Genomic DNA, 25,325 nt, shown 5'->3' with positions numbered 1-25,325 from the left:
TTAAGGCCTGATTCTGTGTCCCAGGAGGTGGAGGGACTGAAGCCAAATGCCACTTGCTGCCTGAGGCTTAGAGTCCCACAGATCCAGAGAAGGATTGGGCAGGCCCTCCCTCACAGAAGCAGGAGCAGGCTGTGTTCCCCTGCGGGCAAGTGGCAGTGGCACTCTCTAGCCATCGACTTCTTCTCCTTGAGGAGGAAACTGATTTTATCTTCATGTCTCCCTTTGAGCTTAGCACCTGCTTAGAACTCTTCTGAGACGGAAAGGAAAGATTGCCCCAGACAGAACAGACTGGTTAAGACAGAGAGGGAAATAAGCCTGGGGGCGGGCTAGGCAGGAGGTTTGGTGTGCATGCCCCACCACATCCAGGCCCTAGCTCTCCTGGAACCAAGGGCTGAGGCCCAAGGATCATGAGTTCAAAACCAACCTCAGAAGATTAGTGAGGCACTTAGCAACTCAGCAAGACCCTGTCTCTAAATAAAATATAAAAAAGGGTTGGAGATGTGGCTCAGTGGTTAAGCACCCCTGGGTTCAATCCACAGTACCAAAATAAATAAATAAAAACAACGACGATGACAAGACATGGCAGGAGGGGGAAATTTTTAAAAACCTTAAAATATTTACCTAGTACTCTGGAATATTCCCTGCTCAACCCCCACCCCCAACCCCCGCCCCCGGAATGTATTAGGAATAAGTTGGCCTGTGTTTAGAACAGTAATCAATTCAAGGTCTGAAGCACCAGCCATCCGCTGAACACAAAGTCCCAAGCTCTGCCTCAGCACGACCCATACCCATCTCCTAGCTTAAACTCAGATCCAGGAAGTGGGGCAGAGAGGAGGTGCTGTCCCCACCAGATTTCCTTTTCTTCACCTCACCCTGATATACTCACTCAATTCCACTTAAGAGACAATTTGTTTTTACTTTGACCATCAGTCTTGTTTAAACATCAGAAAAAGAGACAAATTACACACTTCTCAGAAATTGGAATTTTATAAAAAGGTATTTTTCTTTTATATCCATAAAATGATATAATTTCTGCAAGTATAGAAATGTGTCATAAATTATACAGAATGTTCCTTAATTACAGCTCAATGCAACTTGGTACTTTCTTCCCTCCCTAAAAATGAGAGAGAACCAAAAAAAATAATATATATAACTGTATTATATATATATATATATTTATATAATATAGACCAACCAAATATGAAAAAAAATCATTTCCTCTTTGGTATAAAAATCAGACTCTCACCTTGAGAGACACACAAACAGACATGATATTGGGTTTGTAAACTGTGTGGCAAAAAGGGATTTCCCTGTCAAGACTTCCCTTCCCCCATTCCTTGAGGGTTCACCCCAGCCCCACCTGACTGCAGCCTACATCCAGCTCCTTTGGGGCTCCCACATGGAACACTTATGATCCCCCACTCCCAGCTCCACACCATTCTTAAACTAGTACCTCCCACGCCAACACACTGCCCAAAGAAGAGGAAAGGCTTCTCTCTTTCCAAGGCTGATTAGGTAGCAACTAACTTGGGAAATGCCTGACTTGAGGAATAGCTTATAGATGATGGAGATTAAGGATAGGCTGTTGACAAGCCTCCAATGGAGTCCTGTTCAGATCAAGCTGGATACTGAGCAGACAGTGTCCAGGCCTAAGTCTGGTATTGCCCTTCTCCTCCACCTCCTCCCAGAACTCAAGCTCTACCACCTCTCCCCAGCTGCTGGGCCTAGAGGATGGGATCCCTGTTTCCTGGGAGAAAGAAGCAGAGAGGCCAGCTTCCCCAACCCCACCTCAGGGTGCTCAGCTTCACCTCAGGTCCTGGGGTGTAGGTGCAAAAAAGCTCCAGCTGAGGAGGGAGAAGGGAAGTCAGAAGAAAGTCTGCAAATGAACTTGGGACTAAATTTAAAATCAAAGAACTCCTTTTTCCCACTCAAGACTAAATTTCATACTCAGCTTTAACTCACTGAGAATGATGGGGCCACTTTTCCAGGCTCCAGCCCAAAACCAGCAGGACTTAATGGATGCCAGGAATTGATATGTGTGCACTGGGGAAGGGACAGCATATTACTCTCAAGGTGAGGAAGGAGATAGGATCAGCCCTCCTTTTTACTCTCCCAAACACCCTCTGGCTGATGGTTCTTCCCTCCCTGATTAGCCTCTCTATTCCACCAGGGCACCAGCTACTGGAGTGTGACCAGTGAGATGCAGCCCCTCCCAAACCAATCTGCCAGGTAAGGGCGTCCCAGTGAGTTCCAGGCTCCTCTTCCCAGGAGAGTTAAGACACCAACCACAGCATAAAAAGTCACATAAAAGCCTCCGCCACTAGCCAAATAAAAAGACAAAACCAAACTGGACACAAACACAAATTAAGGAGACATACACGATGTGAGGGGCCCAGAGGCCCCAGCAGGTCTCTGGCTTCCCGGCAGGATACATTCTTGTGTAATTCAGGAACAGGGGTGCTAGAGCCCCTCTGGGGAATGGGAATAAAAAAATATGGAGATTCAGAGTCCCTGTGAGCTCCCAGGCAGGGCAGGGACAAAATCAATCTCTCACAGTTTTTCTTATTTTTGGTTCCACATCTGGTCCCCCACTGGGGCTGCTTCCTGATGCCTGAGCCTCTGCTCTGCCCTTGGAGCCCACTCCCTCTATCTCACCAGCTAGTGTAACCAAGAGGACAAAGTCTACCAGAGGAGACAGGAGGCAAAGAGTGAGGACCAACCGTTCTGAGATACTGTTCCCTTGGCAACCCACTGGCCTTTCATGCTCTGGTCACCCGCATGGAGTGTCCTGTAAAGCCCAGGTCTTCACCCTTTGAGGGGCTTCTCAGCTCCACCACTGGGGCTGCTGGCACTGTCACTTTTCTTCCTGCGCAGGCTCTCAATCCAGCTGGAGCTGGAGCGGGTAGTGAAGCTGGACAGCGCCAGGGAGCTAAGCCGCATGTTCTTGCCAGACATAATGAGCTCCCCAAAACCCTCCTGGTGAGAGAAGGCGTAGCCAGAGCGCCGGGACCCAGTTCGGCCCACCCGCCGCATGCAACGGTGCTGAGCTTTCTGCTTCTTCCTCACCAGCTGAGTGTAGCGGACCTGGTGTGGGGCACAGAGAAGCAGCTTCTGTTAGCATGGCAGTGTCACACACCACCACAACAGAGAAGGGACCCAGAGCACTGGAACAGCCTAGCACAGGAACTTCCACATATACGTGTTCCCCTAGAAGGTGCAGATGATCGGCACCAACACCCCAGTAGTCACACAATCCAGAAACAGCCACACAAGTGTTCAAGGCAGAGAGACCCTTCCTGCCACAGAGACTCCGTCCCCCCAAAACAGACAGCCTGGTTCCTCACCGTGTCAGACAGGTCTGGCTTCAGGTTGAGCCTAAGGAACCGAAAGGCAACCACAGGCATGATGCAGACGACTGTAGTGAGCACAATGGTGAGCCACACTGTGGGCTGGGCAAGGGTGTTCTGGGCGTTCCCTGGGGGTGAACAGGAGTCGATGGCCTTGGGAGTCACGAAGTGGACAGAAGGGTAGCCCCTGACTTCCTCATTTCTATTTCTGGTAGTTACACTTCCCCAACCTAAATCATCTCTGACTTCCCTCTTCTCTCTGCCCACTCCACAAATGTTTATCTCCAAATCTGACTGGTTCCAAAATCTCCCCCAAAAGCCCCAGAGCTGTTTCCTTAACCACCACAGAGGACATCTCTGTTGTTGAACATCTCAAGTTTCACCTGGTCCAAAGTGAACTATTGTCTCTTCCACCCCAAATCTGTTCATGCTTTGGCAGCTCAGGAAATTCTATCACTCACCTAGCTGCTCTGACTAAAAACCCTCCACCCATCTCTACTCTTCTCTCTTCCTCACAACCCACACCCAATCTGTTGGCTTTATTTTCAAAATATATAGGGAGTCCCACTGCACTTCACTGTGTTCCAAGCCATTGTGTGTCATCCTCAATTATTGCAATAGCCTCTAAATGGTCTCCCCATTTCCATCTTTACCACCTACACTTCATTATCACACAACAGGAGAAGTGAAACGTTTAAAACATAAGTTAGTTTATGACACTTCCTGCCCCTGGTGGCTTCCTATCAAATTTCAATTAAAATTCAAAGTTCTGGGGCTGGGGCCATAGCTGGTCACAAACTTGCCATCCTCCTGCCTCAGCCTCCTGAGTTGCTAGGATTACAGGTGTGTGCCATCATATCCAGCATTTTTAAATTTTGTGACAGTGTTTCACTAGGTTGCCCAGGTTGGCCTTGAACTTGCAATCCTCCTGCCTCATCCTCCTAAATAGCTGGGATTGCAGGCATGCACCACCACATTTAGCTCTTGCTTCATCTTCCTAACAATCTTTTAATGCCATTTGTCCCTCTTCCTCTAAACAAATGAAGACTCATGGCAAAGCAAATGAAAAGCTGGGAGTCTGTCATTCTGAGAGCTCAAAGGCCCACCATTCTAGCCTCCAGACTCCCTCTGCTTCTCCAGAGCCCATCCAGCTAGAGCACTCTTCATTCCCCAGAAACAGTGGCTTCTTTGTACTTCCTGGATCTGCTCACAGCAACCTCTTCTGTGGGACTACCCATGGCCACCCCACTGGCAGTGTCTCTAATAACCATGAAGCCTGCCACCCCTGACCTCCCACAGCCTGGCAGGGCTGTTCATCACTTTCATGGTTACAGAAACTCTTTGGGACTCGGTCTGGGTCAGCTACAGCTTGATATCCCAACAGCAACTTGTAGAGTACCTGGCAAATAAGAAGTGTTGATAAATGCTTGTGATGGGCACACTGGCTGACTACCCTGTGAGTTCTAGAATAGTTGTGATTCCTAAAGAAGAATAAGAGGAAGCCACAGGGACTCACCCACAAATCGGAACTGGTTTGGAAACATGTCAAAGAGCCCGTTGCTATGCATGGCAAAGAGGATGGCAAAATAAACAGCTAGGCTGCCCCAGATGAAGAAGTGGTTGATGGCTGTCCAATATCCTGTATCTAGGCCAATCTGCAAAAAAAAAAAAAAAAAAAAAAGGTAAGACCTGTTACAGGCAGGAGAACCACTAAAAACTCTGCCCCTCTCCCAGAAACAGAACTAGGATGCTGAGAGCAGCCTTAAGGACAGAAGGCTCACTCCTTCCATTGGAAAAAGCAGCTCCTTGGATGCTTCATACCTGCACACTAACCACAATGACCAGTGATGTGGCCACAGTGACTGCAAAGGACTGGTAGTCAGCCAGCTGGGTCCCATCATCCCGGGTTGCCTCAGCAAACACCCCATAGGGAATGAAGAACATAAGCACAGAGGTGTAGATGCCCTGGGCAATACAGATGAAGAATTCCCGCTTGTTGAAGAGGAGGTTCAGCTGGCCTGGCTCATAGAGCTTAGGGTACTCCATGCTCCGCTGCTCTGGGACATCCTGTATAGGGAAGACCACATGGTAGATGAGGCCTTGAAAGCTGCCATTTTGACTCAGGATCACCAAATGCAGACCCTGTCCCTTACTCCTCCTTTCCACGTCTTTGATAGCAAGAACCAACCTCAAGCCAGCTGCTCCTAGTTTTCGTTCAGCAACTCAGGGAAGCTACGGATAAGATGCACCTGAGGAGAGCCTTCCCCACACCCTCCCCTACTGAGAGGGCCTCCCCTGTGACCATAAGACAGTAGGCACATGTGTCACATACCCCTCTATCAATCGGACACACTTTAACAGCAGTGCTTTTCTCCCCATCCTACCTGACCATCAAACTCCCCCATACCTGATCAAAGACCCCCATGGCCAGGACCGGGAGGGAGGTGTACACAATGTTATATAAGGTGATGAAATACTGGTCATATACAGTCTGGAAGAGAACAGGGGACAAGAGAAAAGTAAGTATGCAACCCTTCTTCACTGTAAATCAGGCACAAGAAAATGATTGATGCGACAGCTGATGTGGAGCTTAGGTCTTCTTTGGGATCCCTAAGGAATTTCTTGAGAGCTCTCTCCATTTTTTCAACAATTTTTTTTTTTTTTTTTTTTTTTTTTTAATTTAAGCACTAGACAATAGAATTGGGAAGCAAACAGGACAGATACAACCTCTGCCCTTCAGGGATTTACAGATATGCATCACAGAGGCCTGGGTACACTCACTACCTGGGCTGAGAAGCCACAGAAGAAGCCAAACCAGAAGTGGACCATGGTGAAAGCAAAGTTCTTGTAGAAGAAATAGCAGAGGAACTTGCACATGCGCAGGTAGGACCAGCGCCCATGCACCAGCAGGAGGCGCTGCAGGAACTTGAACTGTGAGAAGGAGTAATCTGAGGCCAGGACAGCCTGGATCCCTTCCTGTCCGCTGATGCCCACACCAATGTGAGCCGCTGTGGAGATGAGAGATGATAAGAAGGTGAAGGTGGCTACCTACTTCAGATCCCACTAAGTTGTAGTCCCTCTCCCCAGCAGACTTCAGAGGGCACCTTCTGACCCTCCTGCCCAGCCCACCCATGCACACAGTCTACACTCACTTTTGATCATGCTGACATCATTGGCCCCATCCCCAATGGCAAGTGTCACTGCCTTCTTGTACTTCTTAACCAGTTCCACCACTTGTGCCTTTTGCAAGGGGGTCACCCGGCAGCAGATGACAGTTTTGCAGGCACATGCTGTTTCTAGGAACTCCAGCTCCATGTCTGCCTCCAATGCATGGGCCTGGAATACAGAAACACCTGAGAGAGGCACAGCTTTCCCAGGGAACATCTGGTGGTCTCAGCTCATCCCTGTCCCCCTGAAGACCACAGCCCCCTCTGAAATCAAGAGAAATGAGAAGAGAAAATCTAAAAGCCATATTGAGAGAAGGGCTCTCTGAAAGAATACCACTCTAGCCAAGGATGGCGACACTTACTAGGCTGTGCCCATTGATGACCAGAGCATACTCCCCAGCAACTGCCTCCAGGACAGATGAGAGCTTGGAAGAAGAAAGTTTCTCCTGGCAGGTGAAGCCATTGCCTACAGTGCGGGACGAGTCCATCATCTTCTCCCGGGCTTTCCTGTGAAGGTGGAAATGGAATGGTGGTGATCCAGGACAACAACAGTAAGTCAGGACAGAAGTCTCAATAGTGTTCAGAAATCCCAGCCTGCCCCTGGGCCTCCTGCTTACCTGAGCTCCTCTCTCACCTCCAGGACAGTGTGGCCTGTGACTATGAACACCTCTGTCATGTCATCTGTCAGCATCTTGCAGGAATAGCCAATGTTCACAGCGGTCTCTAGCAAGAGAAAACGCAGAAGCTACAGGCAGCCATCCAACAAGGTCAGCCTGTTTGCTCCATGAAAAGCTCCAACAGGAATACTGCCCAGATGCAATTTCTTCTGCCCTGCTGGGCTCTCACCTTGTTTGTCTCCAGTAAGCACCCAAATCTTGATGTTGGCCAGTGTCAGGAGAGCAATGGTCTCTGGAACACCCTGCTGCAGCTTGTCCTCAATGGCAGTTGCACCTAACAGCTGAAAATACAAGGACTCCCGGCGTAAGAGTCAAAGACACGAGTCCTCCTTACCCACCCTCAGTCCGTCCTTGTGCCCTCACCATCATGTCACTCTCGACCTCCTCGTAGATACTGGCCAGCCTGTCCTCCCGGCTGTCCTGGGCCAGGCTGGCTTGCAGCCGTCTTTCAGCCCACTCCTCATAGTACTCTTCATCAAGATCCTTGTAGGCCAGTACCAGAGTCCTCAGCCCTTCCCCTGCATATTCCTGGGGACAGAGTCAGGGATGCACACCTGAGTAAGTCCAGAGAGTTAATAATGCACAGCATGAGGACTACACTTAAAATCTGCAGCTGGGTGCAGTGGAGCATGCCTGTAATTCCAGAGACCCAGGAGGCTCTAGCAGGAGGACTGCAAATTAAGGCCAGTCTGGGCAACTGAGCAAGACTCTCTCTCAAAATAAAAAATAAAAGGAGTTGTGCATGTAGCTCAGTGGTAGAGCCTGCCTGAGTTCAATGCCCAGTATAGTTGCCCCAAAAAATTTTCTGGGAGAGATCACGGGTATTTTTACCACAAAAATAAATAAATAAATACAAGAGATGGTGAATAAGTTAATATGCTTGATTGTAGTGATCATTTCACCTTGTATATTGAAACATGTTGTACACCTTAAACGTGTTCAATAAAACAAAAAAAGAAACACACAAAAAAAGAAAGATAAGCTCCCCTACCCCCAACGCTGAGAGCAGCAGCAGCAGCAGTCCAGTCCCCCTTCCCTCACACCTACATTCAGATGATCAGTCGTGGTGTTGAGCAGCTCCTGGGTAGAGTGGTGCAGTCTGTCAAGCAGGATAGTGTCAGCCCCTTTGCAGTAGAGTCGAATCTTCCCCTCTGGATTCCGCACTGTACATGAGGCAGGGGGGAAGGAAAGTGCCAGAAAAATTCAGATAGGCAAAGATTCTCAGTCTAAACACATTATTCAGAGTCCCCCAGCATACCTGACCCATCCCAGGCCTACATACAGCCCCAAATCCTTCCCAGCACTCCAGTCCTGGCCTCACCTATTACTGACATCCGCTTGCGAATATTGTTGAAGTCCAGGATGGCTAATAGCTGGTAGGTGATGGCTGCGCCCATCTCATGAACAGTGATAGTTTTTGGTGTGCGAGAGCGGAACACAAAACCAAAGTTCCTTGCTGCAGTCACCAGGGCCCCCTCATCAGGGGACTGGGCTTTGTAATATAGTTCTCCTAGGTGGACAGGAAGAACATGTGTGGCATAAGTGGCCAACCTCTCAGACATGTGTCCCACCCAGGAAGCTCCATCCCAACAGCACTGTAATGTAGAGCAGAGCCCAAGAGTACAAATCGGGCGAGAACAGAGTGAACCTGCTTCTCAGCTCACCTTCATTCTTTTCTTCTGACATGACAGTGTGACACAGGGAAAGGAGACGGAAGAACTCATGCGTGTGAGGGTCCCCCATCTTGACAGCCTCCAAGAGGCTGGGGTCCCAAAATAAGAACTTCTTGTCAGCCAGTGGATTAAAGGAAAAGTTGACGGGTTCAGGCCTCTGGAATAGGTAAGAAGAACCTTAGGAAAAGTTGGGTTGCCAGGCTATGTCCCAGGAAAGTGGCTGTCCCTGCCCGCGCACCTCTCAGTAGAAAAGTTCAAGATCGTGATCACTGTGGACCTCAAAATTCCTATTTCTGTCATCAGTTCCTCTTTCACATATCCATTTCTCCAAGCTGCTTACATTTCCTGCCCAGACAACACAGCTCTCCTAATTATGCCAACTGTTCCTGGTCAGGCACCCTATATTTAATTGTTATATACAACAATTATGGAGACTGGCTCTTACCTCTCCCAATTCAGCTTTATGTCCCAAGACATCAAACACGTCACCTACACACAGCCAAGACAGAAAGAGAAGCAATATCAGAGCTGGAGATCTCTACAGCAGTGGGGATAAGCCTCTAATACAGATCCCTGCAGGCACTGGGAACCCTCAGCCCTGATCACTGAGCAGACATCACCCACACTCACACTGCAGACTCAAGAGACAAGAAGCAATAGGCACCCTGGTTCACAGAATCTAGAACTGTGGCCACAAAAGAGTTATGATGTCCACTGCTTACCGTCCCTGTCCCCACCACCTCCCAGCAGCTATCCCCTCAGGGCAGCTCCAATTCTTCACCTCCACCAGCCAGGGCTCCTAGGCCTCCCTGGTGCCTGGTACCCTGTAGGCCTGCACAGCAGACAAAGTCTCACACACTGGCCACAGAGTCCAGGTTAGTATAAAAAGCAGTTAGAGTAGGGGCTGACACACGCACCAAGTTCAGCCCACACACACCCTGCCCCAAGCCATCCCAGCAGCTCAGCCACAAGGCCACTGCAACAGGATCACACTGGGAATACCATGGTCACATTCCAGAGACTCACAAGGGCCCTCATGAGAAGCAACATGGGTGAGTCTAGTACTCCGCTGGGTCAGCCAAGATCCAACCTGGCCAGAATGCCCAGAGGTCAGTGTCTGGGGTTTCATTCCAAACATCCAAGGAGCTCCCCTAGTGCCTGGAGCTGAGACCAGACAAGGGTACCATGTGAGGACAAGGGAAAGACTCTCAGTATCTGCTTCCTAGCATGGGATACAGAATAGACCCTTTAAAGGTCTATCAGACCCAAATAGGAAAGAGGCAAACCCTAATGTCAAGAAAACTGTAGGAGCCCCAGTTCCATTCTCTTTCCAGGCAAGATATACAGCCCAGCCCCTGGTGGCACCGCCATACCATAGCTGCGTCCATTGATGGAGCACTTGTTGAAAACCATGATGTTCTGCGTGAGGGTGCCCGTCTTGTCAGAGAAAATGTACTCCACCTGGCCCAGCTCCTCATTGAGGGTGGTGGTGCGGGCCTCGGCAGGCGTCCGCTTCTTCATGCAGAACATCTTCTTGTCCCAATTGATGAAGTAGCTGTGACCCAGACGGATGACCTCCACACTACACAGGGGACAGGAGGTGAGTCTTGGTGCGAGAAGGGGAAGAGGTGCCCCACCCACATGGGCCTTCGCTGCAGGCCCTCCATCTGGGGAGAAACAAGAACGGAGAAGACACCTGGGCACAGGAACCTGGGTGGGAAGGGGCAAGGAGAGCCTGCAGGTAAAGCTGGCCATGTACAGCCAGCAAAGTAACTCCCAACCCGACCCTCCTGACACTCTCTAAACAAAAAGGTACAACAGGCCTGGGCAGGCAGGACAGATAGCACAGGAAGAGGAGGGAAAGGACTGCAGACAAGGCACTCAATCGGTTCTTACCTCAGGACTAATAATACAGAAACCATGCAGAAAAAACAAGAGAAAGTGCGAGAGGAAAGGGAGAGAGAAAAAAGAAAGAAAGAATGAGGGTGCTGTGCATGCCATGGCAAAAGTGCCACCTCAAAGGGGCCAAGCTGGGGAAAGAAAACTGAGAAGGCAGTGCAGCCCACTCACTCCTTGCTATCCAACACAGAGGGGGTGTTCTCTTTTCACCTGGGCTGGGGCTCTATCCCCCTGACTGTGGCAAAGCTGAGGTGCTGACTCCAGAAGGGAGAAGGGTCTCAACAACATAGGGAACAATACCAAGTTACAGAGGCACAGTACTTTTGACATCTCCCATCCTCTTCTTTGCTTAGGGATTCCTTCTACCTTCTTTGGATAGGGACTGTTAGTATTTCCAGAAAAGGCCCTGTGTTTAGATCCAGAGGTCCAGCAATGGACTGTATCTCGAACCTTGCTTCTGACCTGACTGAGGTTCTTATCAGGATCCTGTTATCAGGTAAAAACTGAGATAGCTGGAAATTTCATCATAATCTTTCCCCCACGCAGCTTATAACACTCCTTCCACCCTCCCCCAGATATACTGTAACTTGATGGGACTTAGAAAACTTTCTTAGGCAATTCCCAAAGGCTTCAAATAAACTTAGATACAAAACAGGGACAGGAAAGCCCAAAGATGGGAAAACAAAATTAGGTTTTAAGGAAGAAACATTTAAATAAATAAAAACATAGAACCAGAATTGCAATGATAACAACAGATATATACTACACAATATTTTATAGTAATTTTTTCTGTTGGGCAGAGGGTACCGGGGATTGAACCTAGGGGCACCTATGGACTATAGACCCCAGCCCGTTACTTTTTTTTTTTTTTTTTTAATTTAAAAAAAGGTTTTACTTGCAGTGGACCCCTTTATTTATTTATTTATTTTTTATGTGCTGCTGAGGATCAAACCCGGTGCCTTACACATACTAGGCAAGAGCTCTATCACTGAGCTAAACTGCAACTCCCTTTATATTTTGTGTTTTAACCCAAGATCTTGCTAAGTTCCCCAGGCTGGCCTTGAACTTGCAGTTGTTCTGCCTCAGACTCCCCGGTCACTGGGATTACAGGTGTGCACCACTGTGTCCAGCTATAGTAATTTTAAAAAAAATTTTTTTAGTTGTAGATGGACATAATAACTTTATTTTTTAACTTATTTTTATGTGGTGCTGAGGATAGAACCCAGTGCCTCTACCACTAAGTCACAACCCCAGGCCCCAGCTATAGTAATTTATCTTTTTTAAAAATACATACTGCATGTTTTTTGAAATTTTTATTTGTTCTAAATTAGTTATACACGACAGCAGAATGCATTTTGATTCATTGTACATGAGTAATTTAACTTTTAAAATGTATTTTCCAATCTGGTATCTTATATCGAGACATCCCTATGAGGAAGGTGAAACAGGTATTGCTATTCCCATTTCACAGGAGAAACCAGAAGTCACATAAGGCCCCAAGTGATTGTGGACTTGCCAGAGGTCCTATGGTGAATCTAGTTTAGTAGGCAGGACTAAACCAAGAACTTTCTGATATTCCTTTCTGTGCTCTAAAAAAGCCCAAACTGTACATCCTTGGCAAATGCTTCATCTTCTATTCATCATCCTCAGTCCTAGCATTTGGGGGCAGCAGGGAGAACTGAGGACTACTTGAGGAAAATGTCAACTAAACACAAAAGACAGGAAGATTCTGAATACCTCCAAAAAGCATTTCCTTTAAAATGTTATAAGCTCCCTTATCTCAAGTACAAGGCACTAGGTAGGAAAGTCTTTTCTTCTAGATTCTTCCTTTCTCCTCTTCCAGTCCCTCTTCCTTTCATTCTTACTGGCCGGGTCCTATTGACATTCTCTTTACCTCAAGCATCCAACCATCCTACATGTGTCCTTGATTGTACACATGCTGCACATCACTTCCCAAAGTATTCTTTAGATCTTTTAGAATTCACTTTTAGAATGTCTTCTTTTTTGCTTGTTTGTCTGTTTTTCCAAAGACCTTATAATGGTTTACCAAGTTCAAGGCCCAAAGGCAAAGATTTAAGACTTTCCACAATCATGAGCAAGCTTTTGTTTCCAGATCTCAATCCTACAGCTCCTCACTTGCGGTTCATAGTCTTGGCTAACTGTTCCCTAAATCATTCGCAGGTTCCCATCCCCTTGCCATTGTTTCTAACCCTTTCCTCCTCCTCCTCTTTCCCAGTTCCACCTTCACTCACCTCCTCTGAGATGTTCTCCCTGATTTACTGCCTCAGGGGTAAAGCTCTTCCCACCCTTGTGCACCCGGCACCTCTTGCATGGTGAATCAGTGTCTGACAATGTTTTGATTGTCCATCACCACCACCAGGTTACTGCTTTTGAAGGCAAAGGCCACCAGACACATCTCAGTATCAAAAAATTATAGACAGAATGACTTCCACAGGACTTATTCCCAATTTTTTTTAATAATGTGTTTAGATTTTTCTTGTTCTTTTGGACCTAAGCTCTTAAAGGAGAGCCATTCCTAATTACTTTGGTGTGCCATGGTACCTACCATGCTTCCTTGCACACAGTAGCATGCAATACATATATATACTAAATATGTGCTCAGTGGTTTTTGCTCTCGTACACTTCACAGTGTCAGGAAATTGGTAAAAAGTCTACTCTGTACACATAGATAAACAGACAACATAAAATGTTCACAGAATAGGAAGAAGAGGATTTCGTGTTCCTTCTCAATGATTTAATATTTACAGAAAAGTTTAGCAAAGAACCACCTGGGCTCCCTGGAGAGACCCAGAGCAGAGAAAGGACATACCTGACATACAGTGAAATGGGCACAACAGTGTTAAGGATGATGATGTAGGACCAGAAGGAGAGGAAGCCAGAGAAAAAGGCACTGTCCACCGCTTCATCCCAGGGCAGGTAGACCTGGAAGCGTGTCCCAACTTCATGCTCCCAGATGGCATTGCCAATGGCCAGGATCACCCCCATGCAGACCAGGAATCCAAAAATCTGGGAAGGAATGAGAATCAAAGAAAAATCAGAGACTTAGGAAGCAAACTTTCCCCTGAATGAGGTTCCTACTCAGGCCCTGAACCCTTAAAACCTCAAGCATATTTGAATTGTTAGAATCATCTGTTGGAATGAGCTCAGAACTGGCTCTGTTCTGCCACTATTATGTGGCCCTCTCTCTGAACATTTTCTCATGTGTACAATGGGAAAGCTGATATAGTTCAGTTGGAACTTAACCCTTAAGAGTCTTTAAGGTTGGTGAGTGGGGGTAAACTACTTTCTACATACCAAAAATGCTTAGTGCAAATTACCCATTTACCTGGGCTAAGCCTTCACAAACCAACAAAAATGCCAAGTTACTATAATACCTTTTTTGTTTGCTTGTTTGTTTGTTTTTTGCAGTGCTGAGGATTGAACCCAGGACCCTGCACATGGTAGGCAAGTGCTCTATCACTGAGCTAGCCCTCTAGCCCTTATAATATCTATTTCACAGACTGCCACTTTTTTTTTTTTTTAACCAGAGAAACAGAAGCTGGGAACAAGCACACTTGCCTATAATTCCAGAAACTTGGGAGGGCTAAGGCAGGAGGATCAGAAGTTGGAGGCTACACCTGGTAACTTAGTGAGAACCAATCTCAAAAATTAAAAAATAAGCTGAATACAGTGGCACATACCTGTAATCCTAGAACGTGGGAGGCTGAGGCAGGAGGATCGAAAGTTCAAGGCCAGCCTCTGCAATTTAGCAAGGCCCTAAGCAACTTAGCAAAACTCTATCTCAAAATAAAAAACAAAAAGGGCTGGGGATATATCTCAATGGTAAAGCATCCCTTGGTTCAGTCTCCAGTACCAATCAATAAATCAAACAAACCAGGGAAACAAACTGTATCTTCGTAACTCCAGATTTCTTATTAATCAAAAAAACTTGGAGAGTCCTTGATGAAGAATCATAAGAAAGTTTTGGTGATTATAAGAAAATAACCAAGATCCATGTCTGGTTTCTGACATCTATTTATTTTTTTCCTTTTTTATTCTAGCTGACATTTATTTCCAAGCTGTCTTCACTGTTGAGGCTTTGAAACAAAACAGGAACTATCCTGGTGCCCAATGACCACCAGGGGGCCACTGGAGCCACTCTGCTCTACAGGCAAAATTTGCCCTGCAGGCTCCCTCAAGGTAGAACTTTGCGAGCCTTTTTTTTTTTTTTTAAGGTGCTGGGGATTGAACCCAGGGCCTTGTGCATGTGAGACAAACACTCTACCAACTGAGCTACATCCCCAGCCCTCTGCAAGCCCTTTACAGTCAGGGATGGCCCCAGTCCTTGCAAGCTGGCATGTCAGGGGCAGGCAGCAGGGGTGCATGAAGAGGAGCAATGTTTAATAAGGAGCTCAAATTTCTAGTTAAACAAGAGAAGGAATTGCCAAAAACGAAAACAGAAACAACTTTTCCTTTGAGATTCTTTATCCTTAGAAGTTGCGGGGGAAAGACCCCACTAACCAACTTCCAAATGGAAATGTTTTCTTTTAATTCCCTCTCCATCCTCATGAAGGTCTCCTTGTCCCTTGCAAAGGTAAACAGAAGGTCACATGCTGCACTAAGTCATCATCATAACTGGAATCCAGAGAAGGGACGATTTGTTTTAGCTTTAAGTTGTTGATTCATGCACGTTCCTAAGGTTTTTTAAAATAACATCTTCGGAATCTAAAAGAAACCAGAAATAAACACTGCCTTTGAGTATCTAACCTGCCAATGATTTTAAAACCAAACCTGAAGCCTGACTATTGACCAGGGAAGAGCAATGTAAGCAAAGGGAACTACCCAGGGAGAATCAGAAGGACAGAGGGAGGGAAACATCTGTGGGAAACTTACCCAGAGCACCAGTGTATTCATGAGGCGATCAATACTTGTTCTCTTAAACTTTGTTCTACCACTGTTCTGCATCAGCTTAGTGTCAGGACCTAGAAAAGAATGGGAAGCCAAATAATAAAACTGCCTCTGGATTTCTGCTCTGATCCCCAGATGCAGTACATCAGGATGGAATAGAGACACTAGGTGGACAAAAGACTTGTATTCAGGGCTAAAGGTTTTTTACCTTTGCATTCTGCCAGCCCACCCAGTTTCAACTCATACTCCTGAGGGAGGGCTGAGTCACTTACTCTTACCCTTTCTTACTTTGGATGCTAGAAGGCTCACCTGCAAAGATGACCAGCCCAAAGCACCACTCGGTGTTTCGAAGCACACAGCCCCGCAGCAGCATGTTCTGGTTGCTCAGGGGGAACTTGTTTTCCTTCCAGTAGAGGGTTCCACTGAATTTGTCCAGCTTGTTGTTGGGAGGTTCACAGATCACTTCACCTGGATGGGAGATGAGAGTGACACTGCTCAAGGTCTAGTTTACAACTTGATCACATGACAATAAAACAAAGAAAAAGTAGCTAAAGGAGAGGATATAAGGACAGGAACCCATGTGCATACTACTGACGGGAGTGTGAACTGATGCCCTTTTTTAGGAAAAGAATGAGGCGGCATGAACTAATATTAAAAGTACATACATGTGCCAGGTATGAAGGCACACACGTGTAATCCCAGTAGCTCAGAAGGTTGAGGAAGGAGGATTGAAGTTCAAACCCAGCCTCAGCAACTTGGGGAGGCCCTAAGCAACTTAGCAAGACCCTGTCTCTAAATAAAATATTTAAAAGGGCTGGGGATGTGGCTTAGTGGTTAAATTTCTCTGGGTTCAATCCTCAATACCAAAAAAAAAAAAAAAAGTACATATATACTTGGACCCACTTTGTGAATTCTATTTCACAGAATAGAATAAAGCATAATAATTTTTATTGAAGCATTATCAGGACAGCAAAAGACTGGAAACCACTGAATGGTCAGGAGTAGATGAACAAATTATGATACATCAATTTTTTTCTTTAGAGCTAGGGACTGAATCCAGGACCTTGAATATGGCTAGGTAAGTGTTCTACTACTGAGATAAGGTTTTCTCTAAGTTACCCAGGCTTGCCCAGCTATAATACAACAATTCTCTGAAATTTTATAAAGCTATTAAAGAGAACAAGGTAAATACCTTTATACAGATGATAAGATGCTTATGATATATTTTTTAAAAAATCTTTTTTAGTTGTAGATGGACACATAACTTTATTTATTTTCATGTGGTGCTGAGGATGGAACCCAGTGCCTCACATGTACTAGGTAAGTGCTCTACCACTGAGCTACAAATGCAGTCCCTTATATTTAATAAGCAAAAAAGGTAGAAACTTTAGTACAATAGAATTGTATTTTTTAATTTTTATTTATACAAACATACATAAAAAGTGTAGATGAATGTATACTGGACTGTCAATTAATGTCAACTGAGAAGGGCTGGAAAGACCATAAACTTTTCTTATACTCTATATAGTTTGTCTGTGTGTGTGTGTGTGTGTGTGTGTGTGTGTGTAGTTATAGTAGTAGTAATAGTAGTACTGGGATTGAAAGCAGATGTACTCTACCATTGAGCTATATCCCCAGTCTTTTTTATTCTTCGTTTTGAGACAGGGTGTCACTAAGTTGCTAAGGGTCTGAGGCTAAGTTGCTGAATTGAGGTCTGTCACTAAGTTGCTGAACTGCTGAGGCTGGCCTCAAACTTGCAATTTCCTGCCTGATCCTTGCAAACTGCTGGGATTACAGACACATACCACCATACCTAGTAATCTGTCTTGTTATAAGGAGCACATACCATTATTCTGAGCTAACAGAAAAAGTATAAGCTGAATTTCTCTTAATATGCACAGCAAGCGGGGAGCTATCAGCTTCAAAGCTTCCCTGAAATGATCATCAAACAGCAAGTTGTAACCACCTGACATTCTCAGCACTCCCCTCCCCCTAAAATCCAAGGAGTTGCATAATCACAGCAACCAGAAGTCAAAAGAAAAAGGCACAATTTAAATTCTAAAACCCAACCCACCTCTTTTACTTAAAGGTTGCTTCTCCAAAATTACTCACCATCAAACTTGGCAAGCTTACTGATGTCTCCCAATTCTGAAGTGACAGGAATCGCCTGACGCACTTTCATGTTGGTTTCTCTAGAAGGATAGTACCCTTGAGTCCTGGCTCCCTACCCATCCTGTAGATTCTATGTGGGAGACCCCGACCACAGGGCATCACTGCTTAGCCCAGCAAATAGTTCTACATATCCAAAGCCTTTTTCTCCCACCTGTACTGGGGATTAAACCCAGGAATGCTCTACCACAGAGCTACATCCCGAGCCCTTTTTAATTGTTTTTTATTTTGAGACAGGGTGTCACTTAGTTGCCCAGGATGGCCTCAAACTTGCCATCCTCCTGTCTCAGCCTCCTGAGTCTCTGGGACTATAGATATGTGTCACAATACCTGGCTCCAAAGTCTTTCTTACCACTAAATTTCCCAAAAGGTACAAGCCCAGACCTGAGTACTACTATCCAAAATAATCTTTTTACCCCTAAAAAGGAAGTAAAAGGGTTGACACTTGAGCATGCCACTTACCCATCAAGTTCTGCCGTCTCTATGTAACACAGCCCATGGGGCTCACTGCTAGAAAGGAGAAGGAGATCCGCCTAGAAAGAAAACCTAGTGAGAAGTCCAAATACTCAGATATTCACCTTCAGTGGACGTTTTTTCCTAGTTCCAAGCATATGAATAGCAGGGTTGGAGGCATAATAACATAATGTAGAAGCCTTCCACCCAAGTTAATCTCCTTTCTGGGTGTTTAAGAGGCAACAAAAAATCAGAAAGGACTCATCCCTTTCTGTCAAAGAGGAAGATGAGCCCTGTAGACCTAGAGGGGCATCTTTCCCTTACCGCCACAAACTGGTTATTTTCTAGCTTGATAATATCACCAACACAAACATTCATCCACTGCTCCTGCTGGAGGCTGTGGCAACAAGACAATAAAAAGGTTGTCAGTAGGTACAGAGGTTTCCAAGGTACCCACTTTGTCCCCAGGGCCCTCATCTCCAACAGGCACTCACATTCCATTGATCAGCACCTGAGACTGACGGTTATTCACCTGGTTATCACTCTTGTGGCGGAACTGAAAAGAAAAGAACTGAAAAAGGTAAGATACCTTCTCCTGCTCCAAAGAAAACTGGACAACTGGTAGAACTCAGAGCATGCTGGGCAATACCTTACACACACCCGTTCAAAGATCATCTCTCTCTCTCACTGACTCCCCCTCCTCATCCTTTGCCAAGTTATCATGGATCTAGCTGGACCAGATAAAGGATGTCAAGGTCACCAAGAAACTGTGCTGGGTGAAGGTGGCTGTGTGCTGAGGGTGATAGAATAAAAGAATGAACTCACGTAGTCATCAGTGGCATCTTTAACAGCTGTGATGGTGAGGACAAGAACCAAAGGCACAATGGTGGTGAACCAAGACAGGGAAGAGATCTGTGGGATCAACTGAAAAGAGAAAAGAGAAGCAAGCATCTGAAGCCCCATTCAATGCCTTCTTGCCCTAAATCTTGCTCTTCCTTGGTTTTATTTGCTTTTGTGAGTTGCAAGGGACATACTATAGGTCACTTACCTGCAAGATGAGAAGGAACAGGAAGTAGGTGTTAGCAACTTCCTGGAATTGCTCAAAGAGGTTGACAGGCAGGAAGGTGAGAATATTGTACTTGGAGGTCTTGATGCAGTTACTCTGGTAGTGGGAGAGAAGATGATGAGGCAGTCCCCAACCTCAATCCAGAATGAGACTGTGGCTGCCTCCTCCATCTTTATACTTCCCCAAACCTCTGCCCCCCAAAACCAGCACCGGAGTGGGAGAGGGCGAAAGGAAGAGAGGAGTCTGGGATCAATGTATTCTGATTACTGACAGGTGAAGATCTTCAGTGCAATACCAGATAGGGACTAACTGAGGAAGGTGCCTCTACCTCCCCTAGCACCCTTCCTATTCAGCCCTCATTCCAAGACCAAAACATCCCTATATTTCCCCACTCCCACTCAGGAAGTGGGAACAGGTGATCTAGAATCACTTACCGCATACTGGAATTTCTCATTGTATTCTCGGTCATTAGCCCGTGCCCTCCTTTCTTCTTCTACAACAGAATGATGCTATAGTCAGGAGCAGCAAACTGAGGCCTGGACCCCCACCTTGTTAGGTCCATCCTATTTTGTGGACAATTCACCTAAGGTCCCTGTTTCTTTTCACCAAATAGTTTTATGGAGTTAGCTCCACACCTGAGGTGTCATTAAATTCTTCCCTCTATTCCAGCTCTCACCAACAGCATAACCACATGGTTCTGCAAGTTACATTCAAAAAGAACAGGATGGGTTCTCTTTCTCACCACCAATAGTCAAGGTCTTCCACTGGGAGCACTCAGTTCTTTTTCCCCACCCTTCTGGAAGATCCTTGGCCATTAATGGTCATGGGGTCCCCATACTCTTTGGCTGCTATTATTAATACACCATCATCATAATCAAGAAGTAGCAGCTGAAGACACAAAGCATCCTTCCCCCTAGGAACTACTGCAGATCTAACCAACATACTGCTATTCTCCCCTTAAGCTGGAGAATAATGGGGTGGGAGTGGCAAGACTGAGGGTCACTGTGCCCTGGAGCTGCTCTGCTGCCCTGGAGCTGCTCTGCGGCAACATCCCAGCCCCACGTGCAATCCCCCTACAGGCGCCTCTGGTTGTCACATGTCACCAGCAGCAGCTTCTGACTGGCCAACAATGACATCACCTTATTTCAAAGCTCATCTTCAAGTAGGAGAAGGTGGGGGAGTCAGGGATGTGGGTCATGCAGATAGAAGCAGAGATGCAAGACAGGAATGAGATGTAATGGAAACAGTTGCTTTCTATTTCTAATTGTAACCTTTTTTGTACCGTCTACACACGTTTCCCTTAAACTTCTCATTTGTCACTTAGTGACATCTATTTAGCTACCCCTATCCTGAACCTCAGCAGGTTCCAGACTTCAAACACCAAGTTCAAGTTTCAGAACAAGAGGATATCCTATGAAGGGTTCCCCATCTCCCAGGGGTCACTTTGATCTCATTCTGTAAAGGGGGGTAACTTGGTCAGCCTGTAAATCTAATGCCTTAAACCTGACGGAGAGCCAAAGGCAGTGTTCCAAACCCTTTCCCCCCAATACCCCTGCAGAGCACACCGCAGTAACAAATTCCCGGGCCACAGTGTCACCTGCCTACCGAGCCACTTTACTCCCAGAAACTTCCCAGTTGAACCCCCTTGTGCTGAGACCCTGCGTAATCACAAAGGCCATGCAAAGGAAGAAGGTAGGGACTCGACCCTTCAATGCCAGGATCTCTGGGTCTAGAAAAAGGATAGGGGAAGGCTGGGGGAGGCACAGGACAAGAGAATGTGGGGACTGGCGAAGAGGAAATTAAGGGCTCTGGAGGGCTGCAAGATGCTGCCTCCCGTTACCTGTCCCCCAAGAGGGCTTCTTTCGGCTCCAAGAGGGTGGTCCCCCGGCCCGGGCCCACTTCTCGGGCATCTCCTTGGGGACCGTCATGATCCAGGTTTGAGTGGGGAGGGCGCACTGTCTGTTCTTGGCCTCAGCAGCGCCTACGGGGCGGACCCCCGGGGAGGCGCAAGTGCCGCTGCCTCTTAGAAGTAAGCCTGGGCCGACAGGCGAGCGCGCCACCCGCAACCCAGGCCATCCTCACGGCCACCGGGGCACCGACCCGGGAACTCCGTTAGCTCAGCTGCGCCGCCCCCAAAGCCCCCAGCGAAGGACTGCATGAGCTGAGTGGCCCCGGATGCGGTGCGCCCGCCCCGGGGCCCGCCCCGGGCTCCGCCCCCGCCCGCTCCCCCGACTGCAGGGGCAGCAGCCTGCCAGCTCGCCGCGTAGGCGAGAGCAAGCGCGCGCGAGCCCCGCCTCCGCTCTCCCCGCCCCCCACCCGGTCAGGGCCAATGCTGGTGAGCGGACTGCCGTGGTTGTCCCGGACAACCGTTTTCATCCCCTCCCTACCCGAAGGAAAATGAAGAGGACCCTGTGGGGAAGAGACAGGGGTTTCCCAGGTCACAAAGTAGCATCTGCGGGTGTCCCAAGATAAGAGTACAGGTGTACGGGGTAGGGGGGCTGGTACTCAGCACTATCCCGACAGAGAACCCAGCTCAAGCATCAAACGGAAAAATTCGGTTTCCTAGGCTCTCCCCAGGATGCGTAGGGATTTTTATCTCCCGTTCCCCAGATCCATACCAGTTGTCCCTCTTCTCTTGTATCCCTGAGCTATTACACCCACTCTTGTCTAAATTCCCAGGGATTCCCACTTCTTGCCTTTCTTACCTGGGGGGCGCTTTTTTGCACACAGTGCCATCTCACCCAGCAACGTCCCAGCAATCCCATGGGAGACCCTGTAGGAAGGTGACACATCAGTGTGGTCAGGAAGCTTAGGACAACCCTTCATTCCCCTCATCAGACCCTTCCTGAAGGCTCTCTTCTCCAGTACTGATCCTGACCTCTCCAGCCCTCCCCACCAACACTCTCTTCTTTCTGCCCTGTACCTGAGAGAGAAAAGGGGTCATCCCCTCTGCTTTGGATAACATGGAGGGAAGGGAAAACTGAGAGTTTGTAGAAGGCAGGGCCTGCAGGAAAGGGGTCTAGAAGTATAGGCCAGAAATTGATAAGAGGGGCACAGCTGCAGGCACAGGTGGGGTATGCCTGTAATCCCAGCAGCTCAGGATGCTGAAGCAGGAGGATCAGGAGTTCAAAGCCAGTCTCACAATTTAGCAAGGCCCTGAGCAACTCAGCAATACCCTGTCTCTAAATAAAACATAAAAAAGGGCTTGGGGGCCGGAGTTGTAGCTCAGTTGTAGAGTGCTTGCCTCGCACATTTGAGGCACTTGGGTTCTATCCTCAGCACCACATAAAAAATGAATAAATAAATAAAGGTATTATGTCATCTTAAAGAAAGTTCAAGCTGCTGGACTCCCTATCTTTAAAAAAGCGGGGGGGGGGGGGGGGGAGGGGGGTAGGGATGTGGCTCAGTGGTTAAGTGCCTCTGAGTTAACCCCAGGTACTTAAAAAAAAGGGGGGGCACAGCTTTCAAGATACCATGGATGCCTCATGTGCTCTCCTGTTGACAGGCAATGTATAGTGGCAGTGCCTATATTCCTGGTGGCAATGAGTTGTTCCTGTACTAGAAAGCAGAATGTCCCCCAAAAGGGTGGGGTGGAGGGAACATAAGCCAGGAAGCACCTGGCAGGGCATCAGGAAATAGGTGGGCAGGCTCCACCCTTCTCAAAATGCTCATCATTCCCCCAGCTCACCCTCATTACTGGGGTTTCCATTATCACCTCCTCCACATTGAGCTCACATTAGAGGCATGGCCTTCACTTCCTGCACAGACAGTCCCCAAACCGCTTCCTCTCAATCTGGGGCAGCCACCCCTCTGGGCCAACAGAGGATCTCCCTCCCTCCCCCCACTAGGCCTAGTCCAGTCAGCATGACACTCAGTGCAGGCCAGGGAGCATCAGTCACACAAGCCTCTGCTTCCTTCCACCATCCTGTGTCCTATCTTTTTCCTAAAAAGGCATAAGACCTGGCCTACAAGACAGGGTCATAGAGCCTCAACCCTGTTCTCCTGCCTGGTCCAAAAAAGCTGCCATTCAGTAACCTCCTCTTCTTTTGTCTGGGTGGAAAGGTTAGCCTTCCACCTCCTCCTTGGTTCCCCTACCTGTAGCCTATGGGGCATACCCACCAGCCTGTCAGCCCCAAGAAATACTAATTGCCTATCTACCCAACCTCTATAATTATAGACTCTGGCCACAGCGCAGGCACCCATGCCAATTCTTCCTTCACTCATTCAGACTCCTTTCCTGACCCCAGACCTGGCAACACCCAGAGCCAGAGGTCCTTTTCATCCCTGACCCTCCCCAACTGAGGCAAGCAAGGGTGCCTGGCTCAGGAAGAAAAGCTTCATCCACATTTTAGAGATGCCAAGTCCTCCTCCAGGGCCCCCAGCCAGGGTCTCCACCCAGTCTAGAGTATGAGTCATGTAGGGTTGGGTGTGGAGGGAGAGGTTAAAGAAGAGGATGCAGGGTGGGCATCATTGGTTCTGTAGCCAGCTGGGCCCCTGGAGAGGGAGTGATCAAGAAATACTGCCAGTTCAAAGATCTGAGTCTGCATCCTATGAAAGAGTTAATGAAGGAGTTGGGCAGCCATCAGGAGTCAGGAGTCTGGACTTGGACCAGGAAAGTTGTTTTACCTCTAATACCCTGGGGAAAGAAAAAGCGGGCTTCGCCTCAGATCCCATCTCCTCTGGGGGCAGTCACAGGAAGGGAGAGGGAGGAAGATGGCTGGCAACAGGGACCCCCTCTCATTTCTTCCCAGTCTCACACAGCCTGGGTTGTCTGAACTGGTCAGGCCCATCAGCCACGTCGCCCTGCCCCGTCACCCTGCCCCAGCCCCCTCTGCAGCCACATCTGGGATAAAAATAGCCAACCCTGGGAAGGAGGCAATGCTCCATGGAGGAAAACGGCTCCTCCTCTAGGTCTGGCTTCTGCTCCTTTCCAACCAAGGCTCCTTTCAGAGAAAACTGGTAGATCAGGGAAACAGGAAGAAATGGAATCCAAGACCCCCAGCTCTCTTGACACTAACACCGCCGCGGGCCACCTTCCATCGCAAGGGCAGTAACCAGGACTCACAGCATTGCTATACGTTCCCAAAGCTACCCTTGGTTTCCCTCAGGCACACAGACCTCCACCTTCCAGAGATAAAACCTACCAGTCCCAAACTCCCTTCTCTAAGCGCCTAAAAGCTCAGAGCCGGGGTACTGTTCTCACCCCAACTCTCTAGGCAGCTCTCGCCTCTCGAATCAGCTTCTCCTCCGCATTCTGAGCCCTTTTCCTCCTCTCCACGCGCCGCCTGGGCACCCCATCCTCCCAACCTGCGGACAGCCTCCGGGTCTCCCCATCCTCAGGCACACCGACACCCCCCTTTTCTCCACCCTCCCCTGCCTGGTCTCACCGCAGCTCAGGACTCCCGGCCTCTGCCCTCCCGGGTTCACACCCCCCCGCCAGCCCCACTAGCCCCGGGTCACGGCTGCAGCCGTATCTCCCTCTGCCCTCCCGCCCCGCGCTCGGGTTGCCCCCGCCTCGCTGCTCCTCGCCTCGCCTCACCTCAGCGCTCAGCGCTCGGCGCCCGCCCCGGCGGCCCCATCCTGCCCATGCCGGGGGCTGGGGCGGGGGGCGCTCAGCTCAGCTCCCCGCGGGCTCCCGCCCCCCGAGCTGTGGCCCAGCTCCCCCCGGGCCTCGGCCCGCTACTTTGTGTCAGTTTCGGCCACGGCGGGGCGGAAGTGACGGCTGTGGCGGTAGGGGGCGGGGGGCGGGAGGGGGTTTTGGGGAGGGTTGAGGGGGAGGGAAAGCGAGTGCCGCCATCTTTGTGCGGGGCAGGGGGCCGGTCTTAACCCTTCGGAGGCTGAGAGCTGCGGGGCAGTTTTTCCCCACCCCACATCTGTCTCACACCTCAAAACAAACAATCCGGGAGGCTAGACAGCTGAGAATTTATTCCTTTAATGTGAAAGAAAGGGAACGAGAAATGCTGCCT

General features: G+C 48.3%; 1 protein-coding gene across 4 annotated transcripts; it reads right to left on the bottom strand.

Moving 5' to 3' along the window:
* Window positions 1–957: 957 nt before the first annotated feature.
* On the bottom strand, window positions 958–25,069 carry ATP8B2 (ATPase phospholipid transporting 8B2). Of its 4 annotated transcripts, XM_079150793.1 has the most exons (28): window positions 24,899–25,069; window positions 22,065–22,132; window positions 19,794–19,852; window positions 19,342–19,455; window positions 19,119–19,217; window positions 18,788–18,849; window positions 18,618–18,690; window positions 18,303–18,373; window positions 17,784–17,863; window positions 15,981–16,139; window positions 15,657–15,745; window positions 13,594–13,790; window positions 10,238–10,446; window positions 9,310–9,353; window positions 8,856–9,021; window positions 8,513–8,701; window positions 8,239–8,354; window positions 7,555–7,719; window positions 7,361–7,472; window positions 7,132–7,237; window positions 6,877–7,021; window positions 6,500–6,683; window positions 6,132–6,355; window positions 5,755–5,838; window positions 5,169–5,414; window positions 4,864–5,002; window positions 3,345–3,475; window positions 958–3,084 (listed from the first exon to the last, which is right to left on the bottom strand). In XM_079150793.1, the coding sequence occupies exons 2-28, from the start codon at window positions 22,093–22,095 to the stop codon at window positions 2,806–2,808; spliced, it is 3,573 nt and encodes a 1,190-aa protein (XP_079006919.1). In that variant the 5' UTR covers window positions 22,096–22,132; window positions 24,899–25,069; the 3' UTR covers window positions 958–2,805. The 4 variants fall into 4 exon arrangements, with proteins under 4 accessions (XP_079006919.1, XP_079006918.1, XP_079006920.1 ...); XM_079150792.1 differs by lacking the exons at window positions 22,065–22,132; window positions 24,899–25,069 and adding an exon at window positions 21,200–21,523; XM_079150794.1 differs by lacking the exons at window positions 22,065–22,132; window positions 24,899–25,069 and adding an exon at window positions 21,200–21,526 and having other exon boundaries at window positions 2,945–3,084; window positions 3,345–3,500.
* Between the last annotated feature and the right edge of the window lie 256 nt (window positions 25,070–25,325).

The sequence above is a fragment of the Sciurus vulgaris genome (assembly GCF_902686455.1).
Source record: "Sciurus vulgaris genome assembly, chromosome: 1".
In the NCBI taxonomy this organism is placed as follows: domain Eukaryota; kingdom Metazoa; phylum Chordata; class Mammalia; order Rodentia; family Sciuridae; genus Sciurus; species Sciurus vulgaris.
Note: the sequence above shows the minus strand (reverse complement) of the source record. Positions and strands in the feature narration are given on the sequence as shown.